At 41.3% G+C, this 22,858-nt stretch overlaps 1 protein-coding gene across 1 annotated transcript in view; it reads left to right on the plus strand.

Moving 5' to 3' along the window:
* The window catches only part of Itpr (Inositol 1,4,5,-trisphosphate receptor), an 86,926-nt gene that overhangs the window by 29,430 nt on the left and 34,638 nt on the right, over positions 1–22,858 (plus strand). Inside the window, exons 8-28 of the mRNA XM_073089965.1 lie at positions 401–631; positions 1,080–1,192; positions 1,931–2,071; positions 2,861–2,945; positions 3,945–4,105; positions 5,291–5,456; positions 5,903–6,046; positions 6,720–6,864; positions 7,441–7,597; positions 7,946–8,045; positions 8,501–8,679; positions 9,035–9,190; positions 11,966–12,163; positions 12,807–12,913; positions 13,720–13,799; positions 14,376–14,480; positions 15,750–15,904; positions 17,765–17,812; positions 19,772–19,931; positions 20,388–20,529; positions 20,898–21,022. Of these exons, the coding sequence (XP_072946066.1) occupies positions 401–631; positions 1,080–1,192; positions 1,931–2,071; positions 2,861–2,945; positions 3,945–4,105; positions 5,291–5,456; positions 5,903–6,046; positions 6,720–6,864; positions 7,441–7,597; positions 7,946–8,045; positions 8,501–8,679; positions 9,035–9,190; positions 11,966–12,163; positions 12,807–12,913; positions 13,720–13,799; positions 14,376–14,480; positions 15,750–15,904; positions 17,765–17,812; positions 19,772–19,931; positions 20,388–20,529; positions 20,898–21,022 (2,898 nt within the window). The remainder of the gene's footprint in view (positions 1–400; positions 632–1,079; positions 1,193–1,930; positions 2,072–2,860; positions 2,946–3,944; positions 4,106–5,290; positions 5,457–5,902; positions 6,047–6,719; positions 6,865–7,440; positions 7,598–7,945; positions 8,046–8,500; positions 8,680–9,034; positions 9,191–11,965; positions 12,164–12,806; positions 12,914–13,719; positions 13,800–14,375; positions 14,481–15,749; positions 15,905–17,764; positions 17,813–19,771; positions 19,932–20,387; positions 20,530–20,897; positions 21,023–22,858) is intronic.

The raw sequence follows: 22,858 nt of genomic DNA on the forward strand, positions 1-22,858 counted from the left end.
AATTGGTAGAATTAAAATACCTTTGAAAACTTTTATATCAAACTTTCATCCGTAAAGGTTTCCTCACGATATTTTTCTTCACTGGTATAAAATGACAAGAAAATGTAACCAGTTTTGAGAATTGAAATTGTCATCTATTTTCGCGTATGAAAAATATTTAAAAAAATGTAGTTTATAGATCATTCCTGAATGAAACGATATTTCTCCGCACTTTTTCTTCGATTTCGTATTTTTGCACCACTTAACTGCCACATAATTACTCATGACATCCATTAAATAGCTTCCTTCAATTACAAGGCGGTGAGATATCTATACTTATCTATGGTTATACCAAATGATCATTAACTAGGTATTGAACCACAGATAAAGAGCCCGAGTTTCAACCACTGCTGTCTTCCAGGTGAACGTAGTAAACTCCTCATCATCCTGGAAAGTGACACTATTCCTGGAGCACAAGGAGAACCAGGAGGAGATCCTGAAGGGTGGCGACGTGGTGCGGTTATTCCATGCGGAGCAAGAGAAGTTCCTCACGATGGACGAGTATCGCAAGCGGCAACACGTGTTCCTGCGGACCACTGGACGGTCCAGCGCTACAGCCGCGACTAGTAGCAAGGCGTTATGGGAGATCGAGGTTGTATAGAATATGTGGAGATGAAACAAATTATGTAGAATATAATAGAATGTCAAGTAAGAACATAATAAAAACAGTAGCTGATACCCTAATCTATAGGATGTTCCACTTTACGGCCCCTTGACTGCGGGTGACTCCTTCTCGTTCCTCTATTGTAAACAATCCGTGGGCGTTGTTGACCAAAGTTATTAGTGGAACGTAGTAGAGTGAACGTAGTATTCTGACCTACCACTACTCTACTCTGAGCTAACTACCAATATGAAGTAGTAACAGGGTAAAGTAGTGATCGATGACGAGGGATACGGGTCTTAAGTGGAATGATACAGAGAGTGTTACAATCGTTATGGGCGTTAAGTGGATCATGCCCATTATAGTCATAAATAAATGCACGAAAAAATTGCAAAATGTGTATTATAACATAATTAAAATAAATGTTATGTACCCTCAGGTTGTCCAACACGACCCGTGTCGAGGTGGCGCTGGCCACTGGAACTCCATCTTTAGATTTAAACACCTAGCCACCGGCCATTATCTGGCCGCCGAAGCCTGTGTTAGACCGCAGTGAGTTCTTGTATTATTGCTTAACGGTATACTAAGGATGAACGCCCATTGGCTAGAGCGATAGTTTTTTTAAGGTTGAACGCTCATTAGTCATGATTTTTGAAAGTGATAGAATCCTCTGTGGTTCGACTCCGGCGGCATTACCGCTACACCTATTTCTTACTAATAACAGTTGTATAAACCGCTGATGTGTTTGAAGGGTGTGGTAAGGGAGACTTCATTTTCCGAGGTGTTCCAGCTTAGTCCTCAGGGGTAGCGGCGCCTCTGTAACCGACCTCAGGAAGAATCTAATCTTATCTGTAGTTGACGGCAGATGAAATAATTGACTAATTAAGTATTATTATTAATAATATATTATAGTAATTCTTTAAAATATTTGACATTGTATAATTAATTCTATCTAAACTATGTTACAATTATATCTATTATTACTATTAATTTTAAATTATTGTTTAATAATGACAAAGATATTTCGTTTATGTAAATATTATATTGCAATACGCAGGGAGCATGCTTGTACCAAAAAATAATTTGTAAGACCTGAGAATGATTATTCATGCTTATGCATGAGCAATAATGAATTTGAATTTGATGTCCATGGGCGACAGTAGCTACTTACCATCAGGTGGACTGCATGCTCGTCTGCTACACCTATATTATAAAAAAGAAATTGATAGCCACCAATGAGATTAAGTGTTATGGTTTAAAAAAATCTGTACATAATCATTCGTCCCCCAGAGACACGCCACTAGAGGCAGGCGAGCCCGCATACCAGCTAGTATCGGTGCCGCACTCGTCGGAGATCGCCACGCTGTTCGAGCTCGACCCCACCACCATGACGCACTCCGACGTGCCCGTGCCGCAGAGCAGCTATGTCAGGTACACTCCGCGCCAAACTTCTAGGCCGCTCCTTATATAAAAAATCGCGTCGCTATAGTAAATTGTGTGACTACACCTACTCGCAACAACTCCAGAGCGGTCTAGCAGTTTGGCGAGGACTATCCACTCCGTACCAAACTTCTAGTCCGCTCTGAATAAAGAAACGAGTCGCGTCGTAACAGCAAATTGTAGATATTAGCGAGAGGAAGACAACGCGGCCCCCCGCCATCCTCCGCCGGCCGCTCTCGCCCGCGGGTACACAGCTGCGTTAGTGTGCCCGCACGTTGCTACGGAGTATATGCTTGCAGTTGTGTTCGACCGCATTCGCTGTCTGACTGACACCTGCGCGCACTAACTTAAGAGCGGACTTGAAGTTTGGCGCGAACGATACACAAGATACAACCGAACACTCACACCCGTTCTTTATAAACAATCCATCCAACGTTTGCCTGTCATAGATCGACATTTGATCATTACCTAGTAAAATTGGTCAAATTTCGATCTTACGTACGCAAAACATTGGGTAGATTGAGTATTAATAAGGCACGTTATACACTGTACGTTACAGATACGTAACAGCACAGACAGTGAATTATTATTGTAATTATATAATTAATAACATTTACACATGATCTATGATCGTAGTAAGTACATAGAGATGTAATACTTACTACGTACTTACATCTTGCATACGTCAATGGGGCAGATTTTACAGATTTTAAAAAATGGAACCAGTATAGTTCGTCCGAGTAATTTCATGCTGTAATTATAATGGTGTATAAATTGCAGGTTGCAGCACCTGTGCACACACACATGGGTACATTCAACATCTATACCCATCGACAAGGAGAAAGAGAAACCGGTCATGTCAAAGGTAACATATATTCTGTATTAGATTAGGAACTCAACTAAAGTAAACAATTTTCATTTTGAAAAAAACTTTTTCACTGAACTTCTAAACCATATGCGTAATCGCTGTAATCTGCACGCCTGAGAGTTCGAACAAAATACAGAAATTTGAAGGTGGTAGAACCCTTTGTGGTTCGCACCACCGCCACACCTATTTCTACCTTATAACAGCAGTGTTAGGCGCTGCTGTGTTCCGGTTTGAAGGGTGTGGTAAGGGAGACAGACTTTTCCGAGGCGTTCCAGCTTAGTCCTCAGGGGTAGCGGCGCATCTGTGGCCAACCTCAGGTAGGAATATCTATACCTATCCGGGGTTGATTACAGATGTCCATGGGCGGCAGTAGCCACTTACCATCAGGTGGACTGCATGCTCGTGACGAAAATTCTCAAGGATGCGTGAAGTTTACAAGCTCTTTGCCAGCGTGGTTGACTATGGCCTCAACCCCTCACTCTAAGAGGAGATCTTTTCTAGAAAGCGGGACAGTAATGGTTGATAACGATGTAATATATTACTATGCTTTTATTAACTTGACCTGTACGAGTATTTATATATGTAACGGAATTTATCTCAATTTCGACCCACTTTGAATGGTTAGACTAATTCAAAATTTCAAATCCATTATCAAGAACACAATACACAATTTTAATAATTTTGTCCTGTTGTCTTTGTCAGAATTAACAATTTTCGAGGCGGTGTTCGAGCGCCTTTGAGAATTTTCATGGCAAAGTTACTAACTGCTTTTTACGATTTTTTGATCTAATTCTGCATTTTGGAATAAAATTATTAAATATCTTTACAACTGATATCAAGTTAACCACGCTTTCTAAATAGGAACTATAATTCTCGTCAATAATTTTATTATTATATTATTTTTACTTATTTATTATTTGTTACTTTTTACATAGATGAACAATAAATCTGATTTTACCTCTTGTTAACAATATTTTTACCGATATTCTTCACCAGGTGGGTTGTTCAGTAATAAAGGAAGACAAGGAGGCTTTCGCGCTGATATCGGTGTCCCCGAGCGAGGTGCGCGACCTGGACTTCGCGAACGACGCCTGCAAGGTGCTGTCGGCGCTCTCCACCAAGCTGCACCATGGGAACATAGAGCATAATGAGATGAAGTGAGTGCTGTAATATAGTCTTTGGTTTGATTATCTGCAATATTGTGTTCTTTGTTGCTGATGTGTGTTTTTTTTGTTCTTTTTTTATTTACCGTAAATAAATTATTCTTCTGTAACACTTTGCTCATTTTTAACCGACTTCAAAAAGGAGGTGGTTATCAATTCGGCCAATTCAATTTATGTATGTACACCAATTGTATGTATGTATGTACTCAATATATTTCATTGGATAACGATGTAAACAGCGTGTCTAATATGAGCGCCGACTTCAGAAATATGAACTAAACCATCATTTATTTGAATTATTTTTTACTTTGTAGTGACATAGCAGTCGGTTGTATTTTTTGTTAAAAATTTTTTTGCATATGTATTTAAGGAGTGATAACATACGGGTTGAATTTTAGTATTTCATGGTGAATGTGAAGTTCATATTTAAAAAATATTATTAATTGCTTTTACCGTGAGACTAATTATTATGAAGAAACATACATACCTGTACCTGAATTAAGTAACAAAATGTATGTGCAATGCAACCACGATATACAAATGCATTTAAATCTGATGTAAACTACTAAATTGGAGCAGCTTTTCAAGAACATGTGTTGAGATTGCTTCTATCGGCTAAGTACCATCGCCATACTTATTTCTATTGTAAAGTAGTTCTTGCGGTTCGGTGGAAGACTTACATATGAGGCGGCCATTTTAATCTTCAGAAATGACAATGTATCTATGAAGGGCCTTCGTGCTACTACAATAAAATACCCGACCACATTTTGAATCTCACAGAAAAAAAGTTCAAACATGTCGTTAAACAAACGCTATGTAAAAAAGCGCACTATAAACTAAGTGATTATTTGACTGACAAAACGGTGTGGTCTGAAGTAGCTCCAGCTCCACATGTACCATTAGGTTAAGTTTAACATTGTAAAATCAATTTTTTTTTTGAAGATGTGTGTTATGGAGTTTCTTTCGCCGCTTCTTCTCCATAACGAAACACCTTGTGAAGTGGTGGTAGTTTGACATTCAAAAAGTGCTCTGTAAAGAACCTATTTTGAATAAAAAAAATTGATTTGATTTGAAGTATAACCTATTTGAATTTAGAAGTTTTGTTTTTTTTTCTGACGACATAAAAATCCAATAGAATCACGTTTACAATTAATTCTAGACCTTTTCCTTTGATTCTAGGGCTCTCACCTGCCTCCTACAAGACATTGTCTACTTCATAGCCGGATTCGAGAACGAACCGAACAAGACGAAAGCTTTAGACCTGGTGGTCGAAAACCCTAACAGAGACCGTCAGAAGCTACTCCGTGAACAAGATATTCTGCAACAACTGTTTAAGATACTACAGGTATGTTGTTAGGGTTCCGTATTCAAAGGGTAAAAACGGAAAGCTGTTACTAAGCCTCCGATGTTTGTCCCTCTGTCATAGAGTTCTATCTCTTGAACCGTAATAGATAAAGCCTTAAAACTTTTTGAAAGAGACACTCTTTTAACTTTTAACGGCTGCCATAACAACAAATACGAGAAATAAAAAAGCTTGAACATAAATGGAAGTCGCCATACAGGAAACCAGATAGACCATTTGGGTACAGAACCCAAGAAATCAAAAATAGATTACTATTATATTTTTCTTCAGATAAATTTCCCAAGGGTAAAAACATGTTCTTAAGATTGTTATAAAGACGAGAAATTAACAAGAATTATTTAAGCTTCAGATTCTCAATCGTAAAAACATATCCTTATCATCATAACTTGTGCAAATAATTTAATCAGTAACACTTTTTCTTCATCCAGGATCCATTCCAAGCGTCTCCCGAAGGCGAGCCGTTCCTGAAGATCGAGGAGCTGTACGACCCGCGGTACGCGCCCTACAAGTGCATCTTCCGGCTCTGCTACAGGATCCTGCGGCTCAGTCAACAGGACTATAGGAAGAATCAGGTACACTGGGTTCACGTGGTATATGGTGGATTTATATGTACGAACATCGTTACAGCACACACGACGAATAATATTACTTCATTTTATAGAATGTGTTTGAAAGTGTTTATATCCTTTATAACTCGATTGTGCCTATCAAACATTTTTAATAGAAATATCTGATCTTGACCCGATGAGTTCATTGACATTGAATAAATGGGGCTCGTTCTCGTAGCGAGGTTTTTACGTTTGTTTGTTCCTTGTACTTTAAGTATTTCTAAGTATTCCAATTTAGTCCTCTGGAGTAGCACTGTCTATATGATCGATCTAAGGGAGGTACTACAAGATTGACAGGGACCTAACCTAACTTAAACTAAACGAATTGTATTAATGTTTTAATTGGAATTTGCACGCCTTACAGGCAAAAAATAAGAGGAAATTGTACCTATTGACTTATTTAATACCAAATTGTACCTTATTTTTTTGCAAATAAAGATGATTATTAATATTATTATTATTACGAACGATAGTTTGTGTATCGTTCATGTCGTCGATCGCCGGAGCGTCAATCGGCGAAGCGACAGTCGAACCGCGACAATCAGTGCCGATCGACGACTGTCGCCATTCGTAGGCTCTTAAGCGACCTTTACCAATACCGCGGCAGTCGCCGAATAATATATTTTACTTTTCCCAGGAATACATAGCAACACACTTCGGCTTCATGCAGAAGCAAATCGGATACGACATTCTAGCGGAGGACACGATCACCGCACTACTGCATAACAACAGGAAACTCTTGGAGAAACACATTACTGCTTCCGAGATTGAGACCTTTGTAGGTTAGTAACGTTAGAAAATTGTTCTTTACGGATCCTTCGATTTGTTTAAATTTTTAATCCGAACAATGGTAAAATTTAACATTTTATGACTACGATATTGGCTTTTCAGTAAAGTCTCAGCAATTGCCACTCAGATCCAATTTAAAAAAAAAAGGTAATATGGAGTCGGAAATTTAACTTCACCTCTGCAATATGCAACATATACGCGAGAGGCAAATTAAAATGGTTATTTGGGTTGGAAGTGGGGAGAGTACGTTGGGTATAGCACAAGAGTCAGAATGAGTCATGTACAATATTATTAAACACGAGTGATGCATTGCAGCTTATTGTAAACTAGCTGACCCGGCAAACTTCATATAAAATATAGCCTATGTTATTCGTGGATAATGTAGCTTTCGAATGGTAAAATATTTTTTTAAATCGGTTCAGTAGTTTTTGAGCCAATTCATTACAATCAATCAAACAAAGTTTTCCTCTTTATAATATGATTATTCGTATAGATAAACATTTTATTTTAATAGTTTTTCTAAAATTTCAAGTTGTTAATTGTCCTTCATGAGATGTTTATATCTACAGGTCTCGTTCGTAAAAACATGAAGACGTGGCAGTCCCGTTTCCTGGACTACCTCAGCGACCTGTGCATATCCAATAAGAAGGCCATCGCCGTCACACAGGAGCTCATATGCAAGAGCGTCCTCTGCGCTAATAACGCTGATATACTTATTGAGACTAGGTGAGTGAATCACAATTACCTTACTAAAAATAGTTAACTAATTGATAATTATTTTACAGAATGTGATCCTTATAAGCTACACTATACAATGGTGAAAAAAAAAAGAAAAACCCCCTGTATTATTTACCGGTTGCTTTTCTTTTATTTTTTCAAAATGACCTCGTCGATTCCCGGTTAGGAAAATAGTTTTTTTTTTTTAAATCGGCCTCGTAACTCCTTTCAGTATTTTTCGCTAATCGTTATAGTTTCGGATTTTACCCTAAAGGCCTATTTGAAAAATTCGCCCAATAAAGTTGCGATTTTTTGGACTATTTATTTACTATAAAACTTTGTTATCTATGATTACAGGTTAGTTTGTACTAAATACAAGAATACTACAGAGACGGATGATTCGGGGAGCAAAATCACTGTTGAAGATGAAGTCATGTTATTTTGGAACAACAAAAAGGTTTGTATGTAGGTTTTATCTTATATGTAAATTGAGAAACAATTTTCGAAATACATTTATGTATAATATGTGTAGGGGTGAGTGCGTACAAATCGGATGATTACTGCGTCGATTTGACCGCATCTTTAACTGCATCTCGCTGTTGCCTATATCATTCAAACAGCGCATGTGCGGTTCACAGGTCTGGCGCGTCAACAGAATGCGCTACACACCCATACGTGCAGTTCGCTTGTCGCTAACAAGCGCATTCGTCAAATTTGTACGCACACTACAATTTAAAATAATCTATGTGTATATTTTCAAAATTTGAGACCCGTGAGAGTTGTGCCCAGCGTCGAGGCAGTTGTTGACGACGTTTGTGGTAAACCTGAGAGAACTCCACTTCTATCTGCGATTACAGATCATACCAGTCCTCTTTACTTGAGCGTGTCACATAAAACCCAATGTGTCCACAGAGCTCCCGGTCCCTGTCTGCGTTGGCGGCGGAGGCTGCAGCAGACGCACGTTGTGAAGCCGCAGCCATCCTGGACTACTACCGCCACCAGCTCGACCTGTTCTCCAACATGTGCCTCAACCGCCAGTACCTCGCGCTCGACAGCCTCTCGCCGCAGCTGCACATCGACCTCATACTCAAGTGAGAGACAAAATATGTCAATTTTTTTTTGTATTTTTCCTATCGCAGTCTCATTACATATTTTTGAGTATTATAATAGCAGTGTTAAGCAGTACTATTTTCTGAAGGGTGTGGTAAGGAAGGGGACGTATCCGAGGCATTTCATCCTTTAGGGATAGCAATGCATTTGTTGCCAACCTAAGGATTTAATTTTACCTGCGATATATGTCCATATGCATATGTCCATGGGCAGTAGCTACTTACTACTACGGCTGCATCCTTGTTGGCTACTTTAAAATAATAAAAAATAAATTTAATTTTATATATGGTGTTATAAAATGTAAGTCGTTGAACTGACGTGGATCTCTATATCCAGATGCATGTCGAACGCGTCTCTGTCGCACGAGGTGCGCGCGTCGTTCTGCCGGCTGATGCTGCACCTGCACGTGGACCGCGACCCGCAGGAGTCCGTCACGCCCGTCAAGTACGCGCGCCTCTGGACCGAGGTGTGCGACCGCATCCACATACACGAGTCAGTATCCCGCCGCCGTCCGCGCCGTACACACACTGTCATACACCGTCACGCCCGTCAAGTACGCGCGCCTCTGGACCGAGGTGTGCGACCGCATCCACATACACGAGTCAGTATCCCGCCGCCGTCTGCGCCGTACACACACTGTCATACACCGTCACGCCCGTCAAGTACGCGCGCCTCTGGACCGAGGTGTGCGACCGCATCCACATACACGAGTCAGTATCCCGCCGCCGTCCGCGCCGTACACACACTGTCATACACCGTCACGCCCGTCAAGTACGCGCGCCTCTGGACCGAGGTGTGCGACCGCATCCACATACACGAGTCAGTATCCCGCCGCCGTCCGCGCCGTACACACACTGTCATACACCGTCACGCCCGTCAAGTACGCGCGCCTCTGGACCGAGGTGTGCGACCGCATCCACATACACGAGTCAGTATCCCGCCGCCGTCCGCGCCGTACACACACTGTCATACACCGTCACGCCCGTCAAGTACGCGCGCCTCTGGACCGAGGTGTGCGACCGCATCCACATACACGAGTCAGTATCCCGCCGCCGTCCGCGCCGTACACACACTGTCATACACCGTCACGCCCGTCAAGTACGCGCGCCTCTGGACCGAGGTGTGCGACCGCATCCACATACACGAGTCAGTATCCCGCCGCCGTCCGCGCCGTACACACACTGTCATACACCGTCACGCCCGTCAAGTACGCGCGCCTCTGGACCGAGGTGTGCGACCGCATCCACATACACGAGTCAGTATCCCGCCGCCGTCCGCGCCGTACACACACTGTCATACACCGTCACGCCCGTCAAGTACGCGCGCCTCTGGACCGAGGTGTGCGACCGCATCCACATACACGAGTCAGTATCCCGCCGCCGTCCGCGCCGTACACACACTGTCATACACCGTCACGCCCGTCAAGTACGCGCGCCTCTGGACCGAGGTGTGCGACCGCATCCACATACACGAGTCAGTATCCCGCCGCCGTCCGCGCCGTACACACACTGTCATACACCGTCACGCCCGTCAAGTACGCGCGCCTCTGGACCGAGGTGTGCGACCGCATCCACATACACGAGTCAGTATCCCGCCGCCGTCCGCGCCGTACACACACTGTCATACACCGTCACGCCCGTCAAGTACGCGCGCCTCTGGACCGAGGTGTGCGACCGCATCCACATACACGAGTCAGTATCCCGCCGCCGTCCGCGCCGTACACACACTGTCATACACCGTCACGCCCGTCAAGTACGCGCGCCTCTGGACCGAGGTGTGCGACCGCATCCACATACACGAGTCAGTATCCCGCCGCCGTCCGCGCCGTACACACACTGTCATACACCGTCACGCCCGTCAAGTACGCGCGCCTCTGGACCGAGGTGTGCGACCGCATCCACATACACGAGTCAGTATCCCGCCGCCGTCCGCGCCGTACACACACTGTCATACACCGTCACGCCCGTCAAGTACGCGCGCCTCTGGACCGAGGTGTGCGACCGCATCCACATACACGAGTCAGTATCCCGCCGCCGTCCGCGCCGTACACACACTGTCATACACCGTCACGCCCGTCAAGTACGCGCGCCTCTGGACCGAGGTGTGCGACCGCATCCACATACACGAGTCAGTATCCCGCCGCCGTCCGCGCCGTACACACACTGTCATACACCGTCACGCCCGTCAAGTACGCGCGCCTCTGGACCGAGGTGTGCGACCGCATCCACATACACGAGTCAGTATCCCGCCGCCGTCCGCGCCGTACACACACTGTCATACACCGTCACGCCCGTCAAGTACGCGCGCCTCTGGACCGAGGTGTGCGACCGCATCCACATACACGAGTCAGTATCCCGCCGCCGTCCGCGCCGTACACACACTGTCATACACCGTCACGCCCGTCAAGTACGCGCGCCTCTGGACCGAGGTGTGCGACCGCATCCACATACACGAGTCAGTATCCCGCCGCCGTCCGCGCCGTACACACACTGTCATACACCATCACGCCCGTCAAGTACGCGCGCCTTTACCACAGTGTCATACACTGCCACACGGTGTCATATCGGGCCATACACTGTCGCACTGCGTCAGACAGTCACACTTGACCAGACACGGACACTTCGCCACGCACGGAGTCACACACTGTCACACTGCGCCGCACTCCGTCATACTGCTACGTGGTACCACACTACCACATGTTTTTGCACAATATGTCACACTCAACCGCTGCAACATATAGCGCTATGCTGCATTACGATAACCACATTTTATTGACAACATTAAATCCACATTCATTTCACTATCACTATTAATTCACTATCTGCAGATTCCTTATGTAAACATGTTGTAAAGATCATATGTTATAAAATATCTACGTAAGATGCCTAATAAGTAACTTACGCCCATATATTACATATTAAATCTATTAAATTTATACCTACCAAAGATCGAAATTTGACAATGTTTTTCATGAAGTAATTGCAAAAGGTCGATCTTTGGTAGGCAAAACATTGGATTGATTGAATATTAACAACGAGCATTAGTCATAATTGTCACAGTAGCTTTGGCATTTTTTCTTCAAATCAAATCCAATCTTCGTTAATGAGAAAAATAGGTATAGTTACCTATAATATTGTCATAATTGAATACAAACGTATCTCTATTTTCTGCCATAAATGGGTACTCAATGGTATACACAATTCAAATAATCGTTTAGTAAATTTACTACTAATTCCATTTCTTACAATTAAACAATGTTACCACCAGTTACCAATGCGTGAAGAGCGGCCCGGACGCCACCCGCGTGAAGGTGAAGGAGCAGTTCGCGTCCACTATCCGCTTCGTGGAGAACTACCTGTGCAACGTGGTCACCAGGACCTGGTACTTCAGCGACCACGACCAGAACAAGCTCACCTTCGAGGTGGTCAAGCTGGCTAGAGAGTTGATATACTTCGGGTTTTATAGGTGAGGATATTTGTAGGTATAATGCTTACTCCAACTTATATGCATAGGTTAGTATAGACTATTCACTCCTAATAACAAAATGTAACCAGTTTTGACAATTGATATTGTCACTGTCATCTATTTTCGTGTTTGAAAAATATTTATAAAATGTAGTTTTCTAGATCATTTACGAATGAAACGATATTTCTCCGCACTTTTTCTTCGATTTCGTGTTTTTGAACCACTTAACTGCGCATGTCGGCATTGTTCCGCGTAAATTACACCATGAGAGCCATTAAATGGTTATCAAAATTGTCAGCCGTTTAAGCCATTTAAATGGTTTCCTTCAATTACAACGCGGTGAGATATCTATACTTATCTATGCTTATATGATATAGTTGTCTTCAGGTAAAAATCCTGATCTATATAGTGCCTATTTCCGTCTAAGTGTTATATTTGTATAAACAAAGAGACAAATTTATCAATCGTTTATTATATAAAAATCTGCAGGAAAGACTCATAACCGCAAAGATCTTGTAGCTTACCAAGCTTTAGCTATCGTAATCGTCGTATCTGAACGAACTTTTATATTAATTTATAAAAGTTCGTTCAGATACGACTATTTGAACATCTTAAATTATCCTTTTTTTTTTTAATATTGCAGCTTCAGCGATTTACTCCGTCTAACGAAAACCCTGCTCAGTATATTGGACTGCGTGACGGCGATGGACCTACTCAACGAGACCAGCGCGCTGTCTGGTGAAGTTGAATGTAAGTTGTCTGATCTCTTTAGTATGTTTATAAGAGACAATATAGTACTTAAAAGATATTATGCCATACATAATACTTTGACTTATGGATGTAATTAACTCATGAGCATTGATGACCCGCGTGGTGCGACAACTACTCGTATATCTGTTTGACTTGCAGAGGGTTCCGGGTTCGATCCCCGACCAAGTGGACATTTAATGATGAATGTAGAAATATGTTTTTATGTATTTGGATTTTGTCGTTGTGTGACACAACGAATCATGGCTATTACTTCAACTATAAATATAGACAATGCGAACTCTTAAGTATGTCAAGTTTCTTTATAATTATAGTTATATTAAAATACCCTTTAAATTCATAATTTAGATAAAGTAATTTGTATATTGTTTGGTATGAAACAACCTTTATAATTTTCAAGCAACACAAGAAGATATAACCAAACGTAAGTTAGATGTCGTAAACATTCATTTTTTTTGGTTTTGTTCTCTAGATAACACCACTTTAATTATTTTAATTTTATTACTTTATTTCTATGTTATATCGCCTTGGTTTTATATATGTTATAGACTTATTAAAATTCGTTATTGTTGTTTCCATATATTCGGTCATAATACTATGGTAAAGTTGTGTGTTTAAAAATTGCTTTGCTTTTCAAGATGTATATGATTTAAATTGAAATGAATGTTACATTTTATATCTTTTTTATTTCTGTTAATAAAACAACTGCATTGAAATGTGCCGCTTATGTTTTCTATTATATGTTTGTATAAAATTATTATGGTATATTTGAATAATATCGGTTATAGCGGAGGGCGGAGTGCTACGCAGCATCGGGGACATGGGCGCCGTCATGACTTCCATCACCCTTGGATCTGTGGCAAGGAATGTGAGTTGGCTATAAAATATTTTTTGTTTGTTACGACCATACGATAATGTAATAGAAAGTAAAGAAATATTATAAAAGCAATAAAATTAACTGTTGAAAAAGATGGTCTATGTATGTATGCCTAGACTAGAGCCGCAGATAGCCCACTATCTGCGGCTCTTTCGATGTGATGCTGCGGCTCTTTCGATGTGAAGCTGCGGCTCTTTCGATGTGAAGCTGCGGCTCTGAAGTTCCATCGCAATGACAAAATTTATTTATTAAAAAGAATCGTTTGTACAAGTTACATTGTTTAGTAAAGTTTAAATTTTCTATTTGAATAGCCGTGCAAAGCCATGGCTTTGTTGATCATTGAATTTGTTTGCTCAATTGTATTTTATTGATGTACATGTTGTCTTTGAAGTGATTTCTGGGGCTTAACCCTAAAAAGAGCTCATAAGTCACATGTTAGTGTTTAAAATATTTGAGGTTTTAATCCCATAAATAACTCTTATATATGCATTGTACGCGTGTGCTGCTTAAAATATTTGAGGCCTATTCAAACTCGATAAAGAGGTGTTATTGTATGTGTTATTGTAGGTGGTGGGCAGCGCGGGTCCGCAGCGCTCGCCGAGCGCGCTGGCGCTGGCGCGCAAGCACCCGCTCGTCATGGACACCAAGCTCAAGATCATTGAGATATTACAGGTATGCCATAAGTTTAGCGAGTCCAGGGGGCCTCCCACCATCTTTTAAAACCATCATAGCGACGGATCCTACGTAAACTTGTGCAAGTGCGTTTTCACAACTTTACAGTAGAGCGATTTAAATGTTGTAATGCGTGTAACTTTAACATTATTCACGTATAATGCACGTATAGTTCAGGAAAGTTTTATTCCCTCCTTAAAACAATAAAATATTCCGTCATACACTGTTGAACAAATTTTAACCCTTATTAATTTTTCGCTTATCCATTGTATAAAACCAATTGAAATTGTCATATTTTGCTTAAAAAGTTAAATTTCCTCCACAAAAAGTAAAAGTATGATTAAAATAATATTGTGTTAAGAGATGGCAGTAACCCCCGTTGTCAATTGACATGGACGTTATAAAATATGATAGGTACTAAATTTAATAGAATCATTGCTTTAGGTAAATATTTGCTCGACTTGGCGAGGGCACTGTTGTGCCTCCAGAAACTTAAATATTGTCTACTGGAATAAGCCCTGAGTTATATAAAAATATCTAAGCTATATCGAGTACTAGTTTTTGCCCGCGGCTTCGCCCGCGTTTAAAAGAAAATAATATAACATGCTAACATACATAAAACTGAAAATTCGTACCTTCAACTTTGCTAAAGATCATCACGTGATCAAATGCATAGTTTACGATTCAATCCTTACTAATATCGATTAAAATAATCGACTTTTTGGTCCAAAAATCGATTCTCCGGCTAATCGATCTTAGATCGCCATCCCTAGTTCCCGTGGGATTTCCGGGATAAAAACTATTCTATGTCCTTTTTCGGGTCTCAGACTATCTTTGTACAAAATTTCATTAAAATCGGTTCAGTGGTTTGGGCGTGAAGAAGAGACAACCAGACAGACAGACAGACAGACAGACTTACTTTCGGATTTATAATATTAGTAAGGATAAGGATTTTTCAGAGGGTTGTAAGCAGGGCGTTTGACTTGAACATTTTCTGAAAACACTATCGCTTACTCGTATATTAGTTTCTGCGGTTTAACTGCAATTTTAACCGCTGCCTTTTTTATGAAACCCAAAACAACCAACCCTATCCATTTGACTCCTACTTAAGGTGCCACACAGTTGCGTGGCTACCCCTGATGACTTCATTATAATGTATCGTCTACCTCGCCACGTCGTTCCGAACAGAACACAGTAGCACTTGACACTGCCCACTATCGTGTACCATCAACTAAAATAAATAATAATAACGAACCCCACTCTCCCCAGTTCATCCTGGACGTGCGGCTGGACTACCGCATCAGCTGTCTGCTCTCCATCTTCAAGAAGGAGTTCGAGCAGTCCGGCGACAAGCAAGCGGACAGTATCGGCCGCGCGGACGTCGAGGCCATCGGCTTACAGGCCGAGGGCATCTTTAGCTGTCGGTGAGGCTTTAATGGGGTGGTAGTTGGGGAGCGTGGGGTTAATTATAAACAGTATTCTTTCCAATAGTTTCCTTAGTAATATAATGTGGTTGCTGCATTATTAGTAGTAATTAATAGTAACTATATTTTTCTTTAATAATATTGTATGCCCATGAGGCCGGAATATGGCGGACAATTACCCAATGTACACCTAGGTTTTTAAACCTATGTTCCACAATAAAGTTATTTGATTTGATTTGATTTGATGATTATTATAGGGGATGATGGGGGTATATGAAGTAATCTGAAAATTGTTTATATATTTTTATTTTGTCACACTTTGTTTATGCGACATAGACTGTGTATGACTTTTATGAATATAATGCAGTTTATAAAGACATGTTTGTTTAAACGCAGCTTAATGTGGGTGGGGTTGTTAGATGTGTTTATATGTTTACTTGTAAAAGGAATTAACACGTGCATCGCGGTTGTAACTAACGGAAATTTGGGGAAATATGGAGTTTTTTAATTGTATTTATATTTATATGTTTAATAATATATGATAACGTATGGCGTGATTGATTCAATGAACATAATAGTTTAAATTTTAAATGTTCTACTGATTAACTAATATTTTTGGGTATATTGGTTAAGGGTTTGTACAGGGTTGAATTAACTATATTGTATATTTTTTTACGATAAGTGGAGGATGACAAAAATCAAGTTTAAGTGTTATGAGTCGATTTTGATTATAACTTTTATTTTTTAGGGACAAGATTGTGTTAATATTTATTCAACTATAATTATATCTTGAGAATCTGTTTTGTTATTCTGATGAGCATCTTGAAGGTGGTGGGATGATTAGACAACTGAAGCATTAGATTCTCGATATTTCTAGGGTATTTATGATGGTCCTTAGATATTGTTAGGGTTCTAAGAGGGGTTGGTAGCAGACTGTGGGCGACATTTCCCACTGAATGAACTACGTGCACGTTTATTATTATACTGTAAAAATGACGATGGAACTCTAGTTCATGTATCAAGATTATTAAAATCTTTACTAATTAAAATTTAGTTGTAGTATCTAACTCTTAGTAAATATCTCTTGTAGTTACTAAAATCTGGAAGTAGCAGAAATTATAATAAATTTATCGTTAATACTTACCTTTGAATAATGGATACTTATAGTTACTGAAACTTAATCTAGAGAGCAATATATAAAGAATACAATAAAATCTCCTATACAAGTGGTCTGTACGCTTATAATTACACGAAATTCAAACTTTGATATTATATTTCTATTACACATTTAACGACCCGCGAGCGGTCACCATCCCGGTCTGACGCGTAGAGTTCGGGGTTCGATCCCCGGCCAGACAGATATCTGAATGATGACTTTAGATTTCTGTTATGGTCTGGATGTTTGTGTACTTGTCTTTGTGTATGTTCATGGCACCTACAACACAGTCAACTGTAGTGGCGGGCTATGTATGGAAAGCGTCTTTTTAAATATTTTTTATAAACTTTGTATTGTAGTATTCTTTATGTATTGTACGAAATAAAATTTAGAGGACCCGTAGTAACTAACGCATGGTTTATCATGGTGGAGGGGGTGGGGGTTGTGGGGTTCGGTTACAAAATAATACATTTGGAGTTACAAAATTTAAAATAATTTCGATTATTTTCGTTTATTACCGTTACAATAACAGTATTAAATGGAATAAAAGTTGTATCTATACTTATTTCTTATTTTATAATGTTCTCTATATTCTTACTTTTCTATCTAATATAATAACTATTAGATTATTATAATACTTTTTACTATTTATTTCCGTGAATTTATTGAATATACGTGTTAATTAATAAAAATAATTATTTCAGAGCAATACAGACTGTGCCTGACAACTGTCTTCCAAAAAATGTAGATTTGTTAGTAAGACGACTTATATTGCATGGTGCATACTAACTGGCATGCTGTACCACGTGACCCTTAACCCTAGATGTAGGGCTCGAAATGTACCTGCTTGGAATTGATACTAACTTGCCTTGAATGCCAGACATAGACTGGTTTAGATGGCATGAAAAATAACTCAAAATGGCATAAAATTTGCCCAAAATATGCTAATATAGCTTTTTGCTTTACTAATAAATGTTGTTAATCGAATACATAGTAGTAGATCACTGTGTCTATGGTATTTTTTGATGGATACTCAAATGTGTGTTATGGCGAAATTTGGTTGATTTAAATATAGTATGTTTTGTGTTGTGTGTTTTTATGTGTTTCCGAGTGTGTCCTTATCCCGGCCTATGTGTGAAACCTTCATTTGAACATTATTAACTGTGAGATTGTGAGACGGTGGATTTGCTATTATTAGCAAAAAACCACCACCAAACCATCTCAGTATACATAGTCCGTTTTCTAAATTTATTTACATTAATTTTGGTTGATTAATTTCCATGACTTTAACGATTATGATATTTGGGAGTACCGGATAATGTATAGTTATGTTATTGTCTTTACATGTGTGTAGCTTCCTTAATGAGGTGTCATTGTTTGTTATGTGTAAGCGTGTGCACTAATTTTAAGAAGGTAGTGTTAACATTATAACTGTAGTTGGCAACTATCAACATAACTAAAAAAGTTAAATATTTTTTGCCATATTCGAAAATATGTGTTTTACGTAATCGTATTTAAAATTTGGAGATCTTATTCTCCTTAAATTATGAGATTTAACTGTTTGGATACAAATTATTTCGTTATTCTTCGCTCTTTGTAGGTAAAGAGCTGGGATGTTTCCCGACCATTCATTCAACACAAGTGTTTCATTGTAATAGATAACAATTCCCTAAAATTTATAAGAAATCTTGCATAGAGACAACTGCTTTTCGCATAATTGAAGACTGTTTCCATTGTATATTGAGTCAATAAGATTAAGTTATATTTTATGACTTTGTCCATTACAACCAATGTCTTTAACAAAATTGCATAACCCCTGCCTCAATCCTTTTTGTAACCTCCAGCATGATATGAATATTGTGTGTGAGAGCATAGAGCACAAAAACACAGAAGGTGTTAAGAATTTGGAGGCACCACTGCTACACTTTTGCTGACTTATACTACATAATACAAGTGTTAGCTGTTGTGTTCTGGATTGGAGTCGCACTGCATGCGTGTCGCAGTAGGTGTGGTAGTGAGTGATGTTCATGTGCGTAAAGCCGGGCTGCATACGTGTGGCTGTGTTCCATGGCTGTGGCTGTGTGTTGTTCGTGTGCGTGTGATCGCTTGTACGCTTGTCACAACACCTGTGGCTGTGTGATGTTCGTGTGCATACCACCGGACTACATGCGTGTCGCTACGGTTGTGACGTTGAGTGACTTCCGTGTGCGTGTAGCCAGCCTACATGCATGTCACAGCAGCTGTGACCGTGTGCGATGTCTGTGTGCGTGTAGCTGGCCAGTACGCATGTCGCGACAATCATAGCTGGATATTGTCTATGTGCGTGTGACCGGCCTGCATACGTGTCGCGATAGCAGTGCTAGTGTGTGTTGTCCGTGTGCGTGTGATCGCCTGCATGTGAGACGCAGCAGGTGTGTCCGTATGTGTTGTTCGTGTGCGTATGATCGTTTACATGCGCCGCGTCACCCTTAGCCGTGTGTGTTGTCCATATGCGTGTAATCGCATGCATGAGTGTCGCGACAGCGTCAGTATGTGTTGTCCGTATGTGTGTGACCGGATTGCGTGTCCCGATACCTGTGGCTGTGTGTTGTCCGTGTGCGTGTGACCAGCATGCGTGTCGCGATACCTGTGGCTGTGTGTTGTGCGTGTGACCAGCATGCGTGTCGCGATACCTGTGGCTGTGTGTGTAAGCAGTGTGTGTGTGTGCACAGGGACGGTCTGGACCTGGACGCGTGCGGCGGGCGCATGGTGCTGCGCGTGCTGCTGCAGCTGTGCTCGCAGGGCGCCTCGGCCGCGCTCGTGTCCGGTGCGCTCGCGCTGCTGTTCAGACACTTCAGCCAGCGACAGGAGGTGCTCGCTGCTTTCAAGCAGGTGGGTGTAAAACTAAGCAAACGATACCATCTCTACATTTTATGAAATGTATGGACCATTGAGCAAATGTTGAAAACATACTTTTTTCGGGTAAAAATATGAAACATAATATATTGGAGTAAAATATTTAAACGTTACTACAATGTTTGTATGAAGTCCTTGTACTTATTCTTGTTTTAAGATTCTGTGACATAAAATAACTTTATTTATTCATTTTATTAGCTACAATTACACTTACATAAAGTGACTGCTCTCTTTCTTATATATACATATACTATAAGATTAAGATACTAATTACATTAATCAAAGCATTCAAATCTACAGTGTAATTGCACCATGATATATGTATCAAAAGTCATAACATTTACGTGCGAGTTTAAGTGTTCATAACCGGTAGTGCTTTTTTATTTGCACTAAAGAAATCTTAAACCCTAGACATATGTATTCATATTCTAGGTCCAACTTCTAGTTTCGGACGCCGACGTGGAATCCTACAAACAGATCAAGGCAGACTTAGATGTACTAAGGCAAAGCGTAGAAAAGTCTGAGCTGTGGGTCTTCAACAAAGGGAGAGCTGGAGCGCTAGACGATCATGCCGGTGTGTTTTTAAATCATGAATTAGTAAAGTAATAAATAAATAAGTAGTCATCGAAACAGTAAGTATAATAGTAATGTAAATAATAGTAGTAATATATAAAGTTAAATCCTAAGAAATCAATCAATATAAGTATATAAATCAGTTAATTATTGTTAATGGTTAAATTAGGAGTTTTATTGAAAATATATGAAGCATTTTTACAAATTCTAATCCTATTAATTTTGAAACGTTAAAATCATATATCAGTCCGTTAGCTATGTGCTGAGCATTGTCTTGTGTTTTTATTATTAAAAATATTACGCTAGATCAAAAGATTTAAAAATCCGTATGCATGTATTTATTATTTTTATGTATTGAACACTTTACAGATATAAAAGGGACAGTGGGTCCGGGCGGTGCGGTTCTAGAACGTAACGCGTCGCTCGACAACGTACTGGACACGTCCAAGACCGCTAAACACGACCACATGCACGAGTACCGAAAGATCAAAGAGGTATTGTATAAAGCATAAACTACACACAATAACTTAAAATGTAACCCATAATAGTAATTTTATGTTAAAGTAAGAAAAATGTCTAAAATTTTAATAAACCCATATACATAATTATTACTCTTGTGGGCACTTCACCCACATTATCATTATTTATGTGTATTTAGTTTATATGTTATATTACACAGACACATACACACGAACATATAAAATATTCATGTAAGTATATTTATACACACACACACACACTTACATACATACAAACATACACACTACACTCAGCGACACTTACGCACAGCCACACACATCAGTGACACACCCCGGACTCGAACCCGGGACACTTGGTGTGTGTTGGAAGACATCGGGCGCGGCCGCTATTCATGCGCGTACGCAGCGCGCTCAGCGACCGGCCCCCGTCGCCCGCGCACCGCTCTGGCCTGCGGTCTTCCCGCGGCCGCCGCGCCCGGTCGACAGTCGGCTAACCCTCGTCCCACGTTGTACCTGTGTCGCTCGTTACGCCTGACGGCCTCGCTACCGAATACGCGTAGTGCTTTCGCTTGTGCCTAAGACTTACCTGTGCTTTATAGACTATCGCTGTGTGCATTTAGACTTTATAGACAATTGTTAGTGTTTAAGTTTAGTGCCTAAGTTCTGACTATCGTTTCTCTCACTCCTTCTTATTTAAATATGGTAGATTTAAGTGCGGACTATTGTTTAGCTTTAAGTTCTAGTGTTAGTGCATGTTAAGGACCCTAAGTTTCTAGTGCTTGTGCAATAAACTGTTTTTATCGTACGGACTTGTGCATCATTTGCTTAGCCCTTCCTGCACACTCATTAGGACATTTTCACCGCACACTCACACTCATCTCCATAACTGGTGACCCCTTACGAACACGAAAATGAGTGACGATAGTGCAAGTGATAGTGACTTTTTGTGCTTCGCCGACGCGCGGCCGGGCGTGGCCCGCATAACCTCGCGGCGCATGACCACGCGGCGCGCGACCATGCGGTGCGCTAAAATGGCGCCCGCGTGCACTGGCGTGGACACGGACACCAGCAGCATGCCTCTGAGCGTGCAACCATTCTCTCCCGAGGATCCGGAGCTATGGTTTGCGCTGCTCGAGGCCCACTTCGACAACCACAGCATAAAAGACGACACGAAAAGGTACACCCATGTCTTAACGCATCTGGACATGAGGAACGCGAAGCCCGTGAGGGATGCCATCATCAACCCTCCGGCTCGGGACCGCTACCAGCTGATTAAATCTCAGCTCATCAGCCGACACAACGCAACGAACGAGCATAAGATCGAGCAGCTTCTCGCGCAAGAAGTGCTCGGTGACCGGAAGCCGTCACAGTTCCTGCGGCACCTGCAGGACCTGGCGGGTTCCCCCGCTCATCACCACCTCATCCGCACCATCTGGTACGACCGTCTGCCACACAACGTGCAATCAGTGCTGTCCACGCTGCACTCCGATACATTGGAGCAACTCGCGGACATGGCGGATCGCTTGCAGGAGATTGCTGCACCCATCGCGGTCGCACCATCCCCTGCTGCACAGCCGCCTGCAACACTGTCGGACGAGATCGCGGACCTGCGTAACACGGTGCAACGAATGGCTAGGCAGGTGGACATGCCCACGCATGCTCCTCGCCAGCCCGACGACAGACCTGCACCACGACCACGCCGGCCAGCTTCCCACGAGCGGATGTGTAAGCCTGCCGCAGCAATTTCGTCCAGCCCCACGCAGTCATTAATGGCTGCCGACACTTCAGAAGGCACTACCGGTCGTCTTTTTGTCACTGACCGAATTTCTAAGGTACAATTTTTAATCGACA

Source organism: Epargyreus clarus, unplaced genomic scaffold (assembly GCF_041222505.1).
Source record: "Epargyreus clarus isolate Ecla_fem2 unplaced genomic scaffold, WU_Ecla_fem_2.2 ptg000031l, whole genome shotgun sequence".
In the NCBI taxonomy this organism is placed as follows: domain Eukaryota; kingdom Metazoa; phylum Arthropoda; class Insecta; order Lepidoptera; family Hesperiidae; genus Epargyreus; species Epargyreus clarus.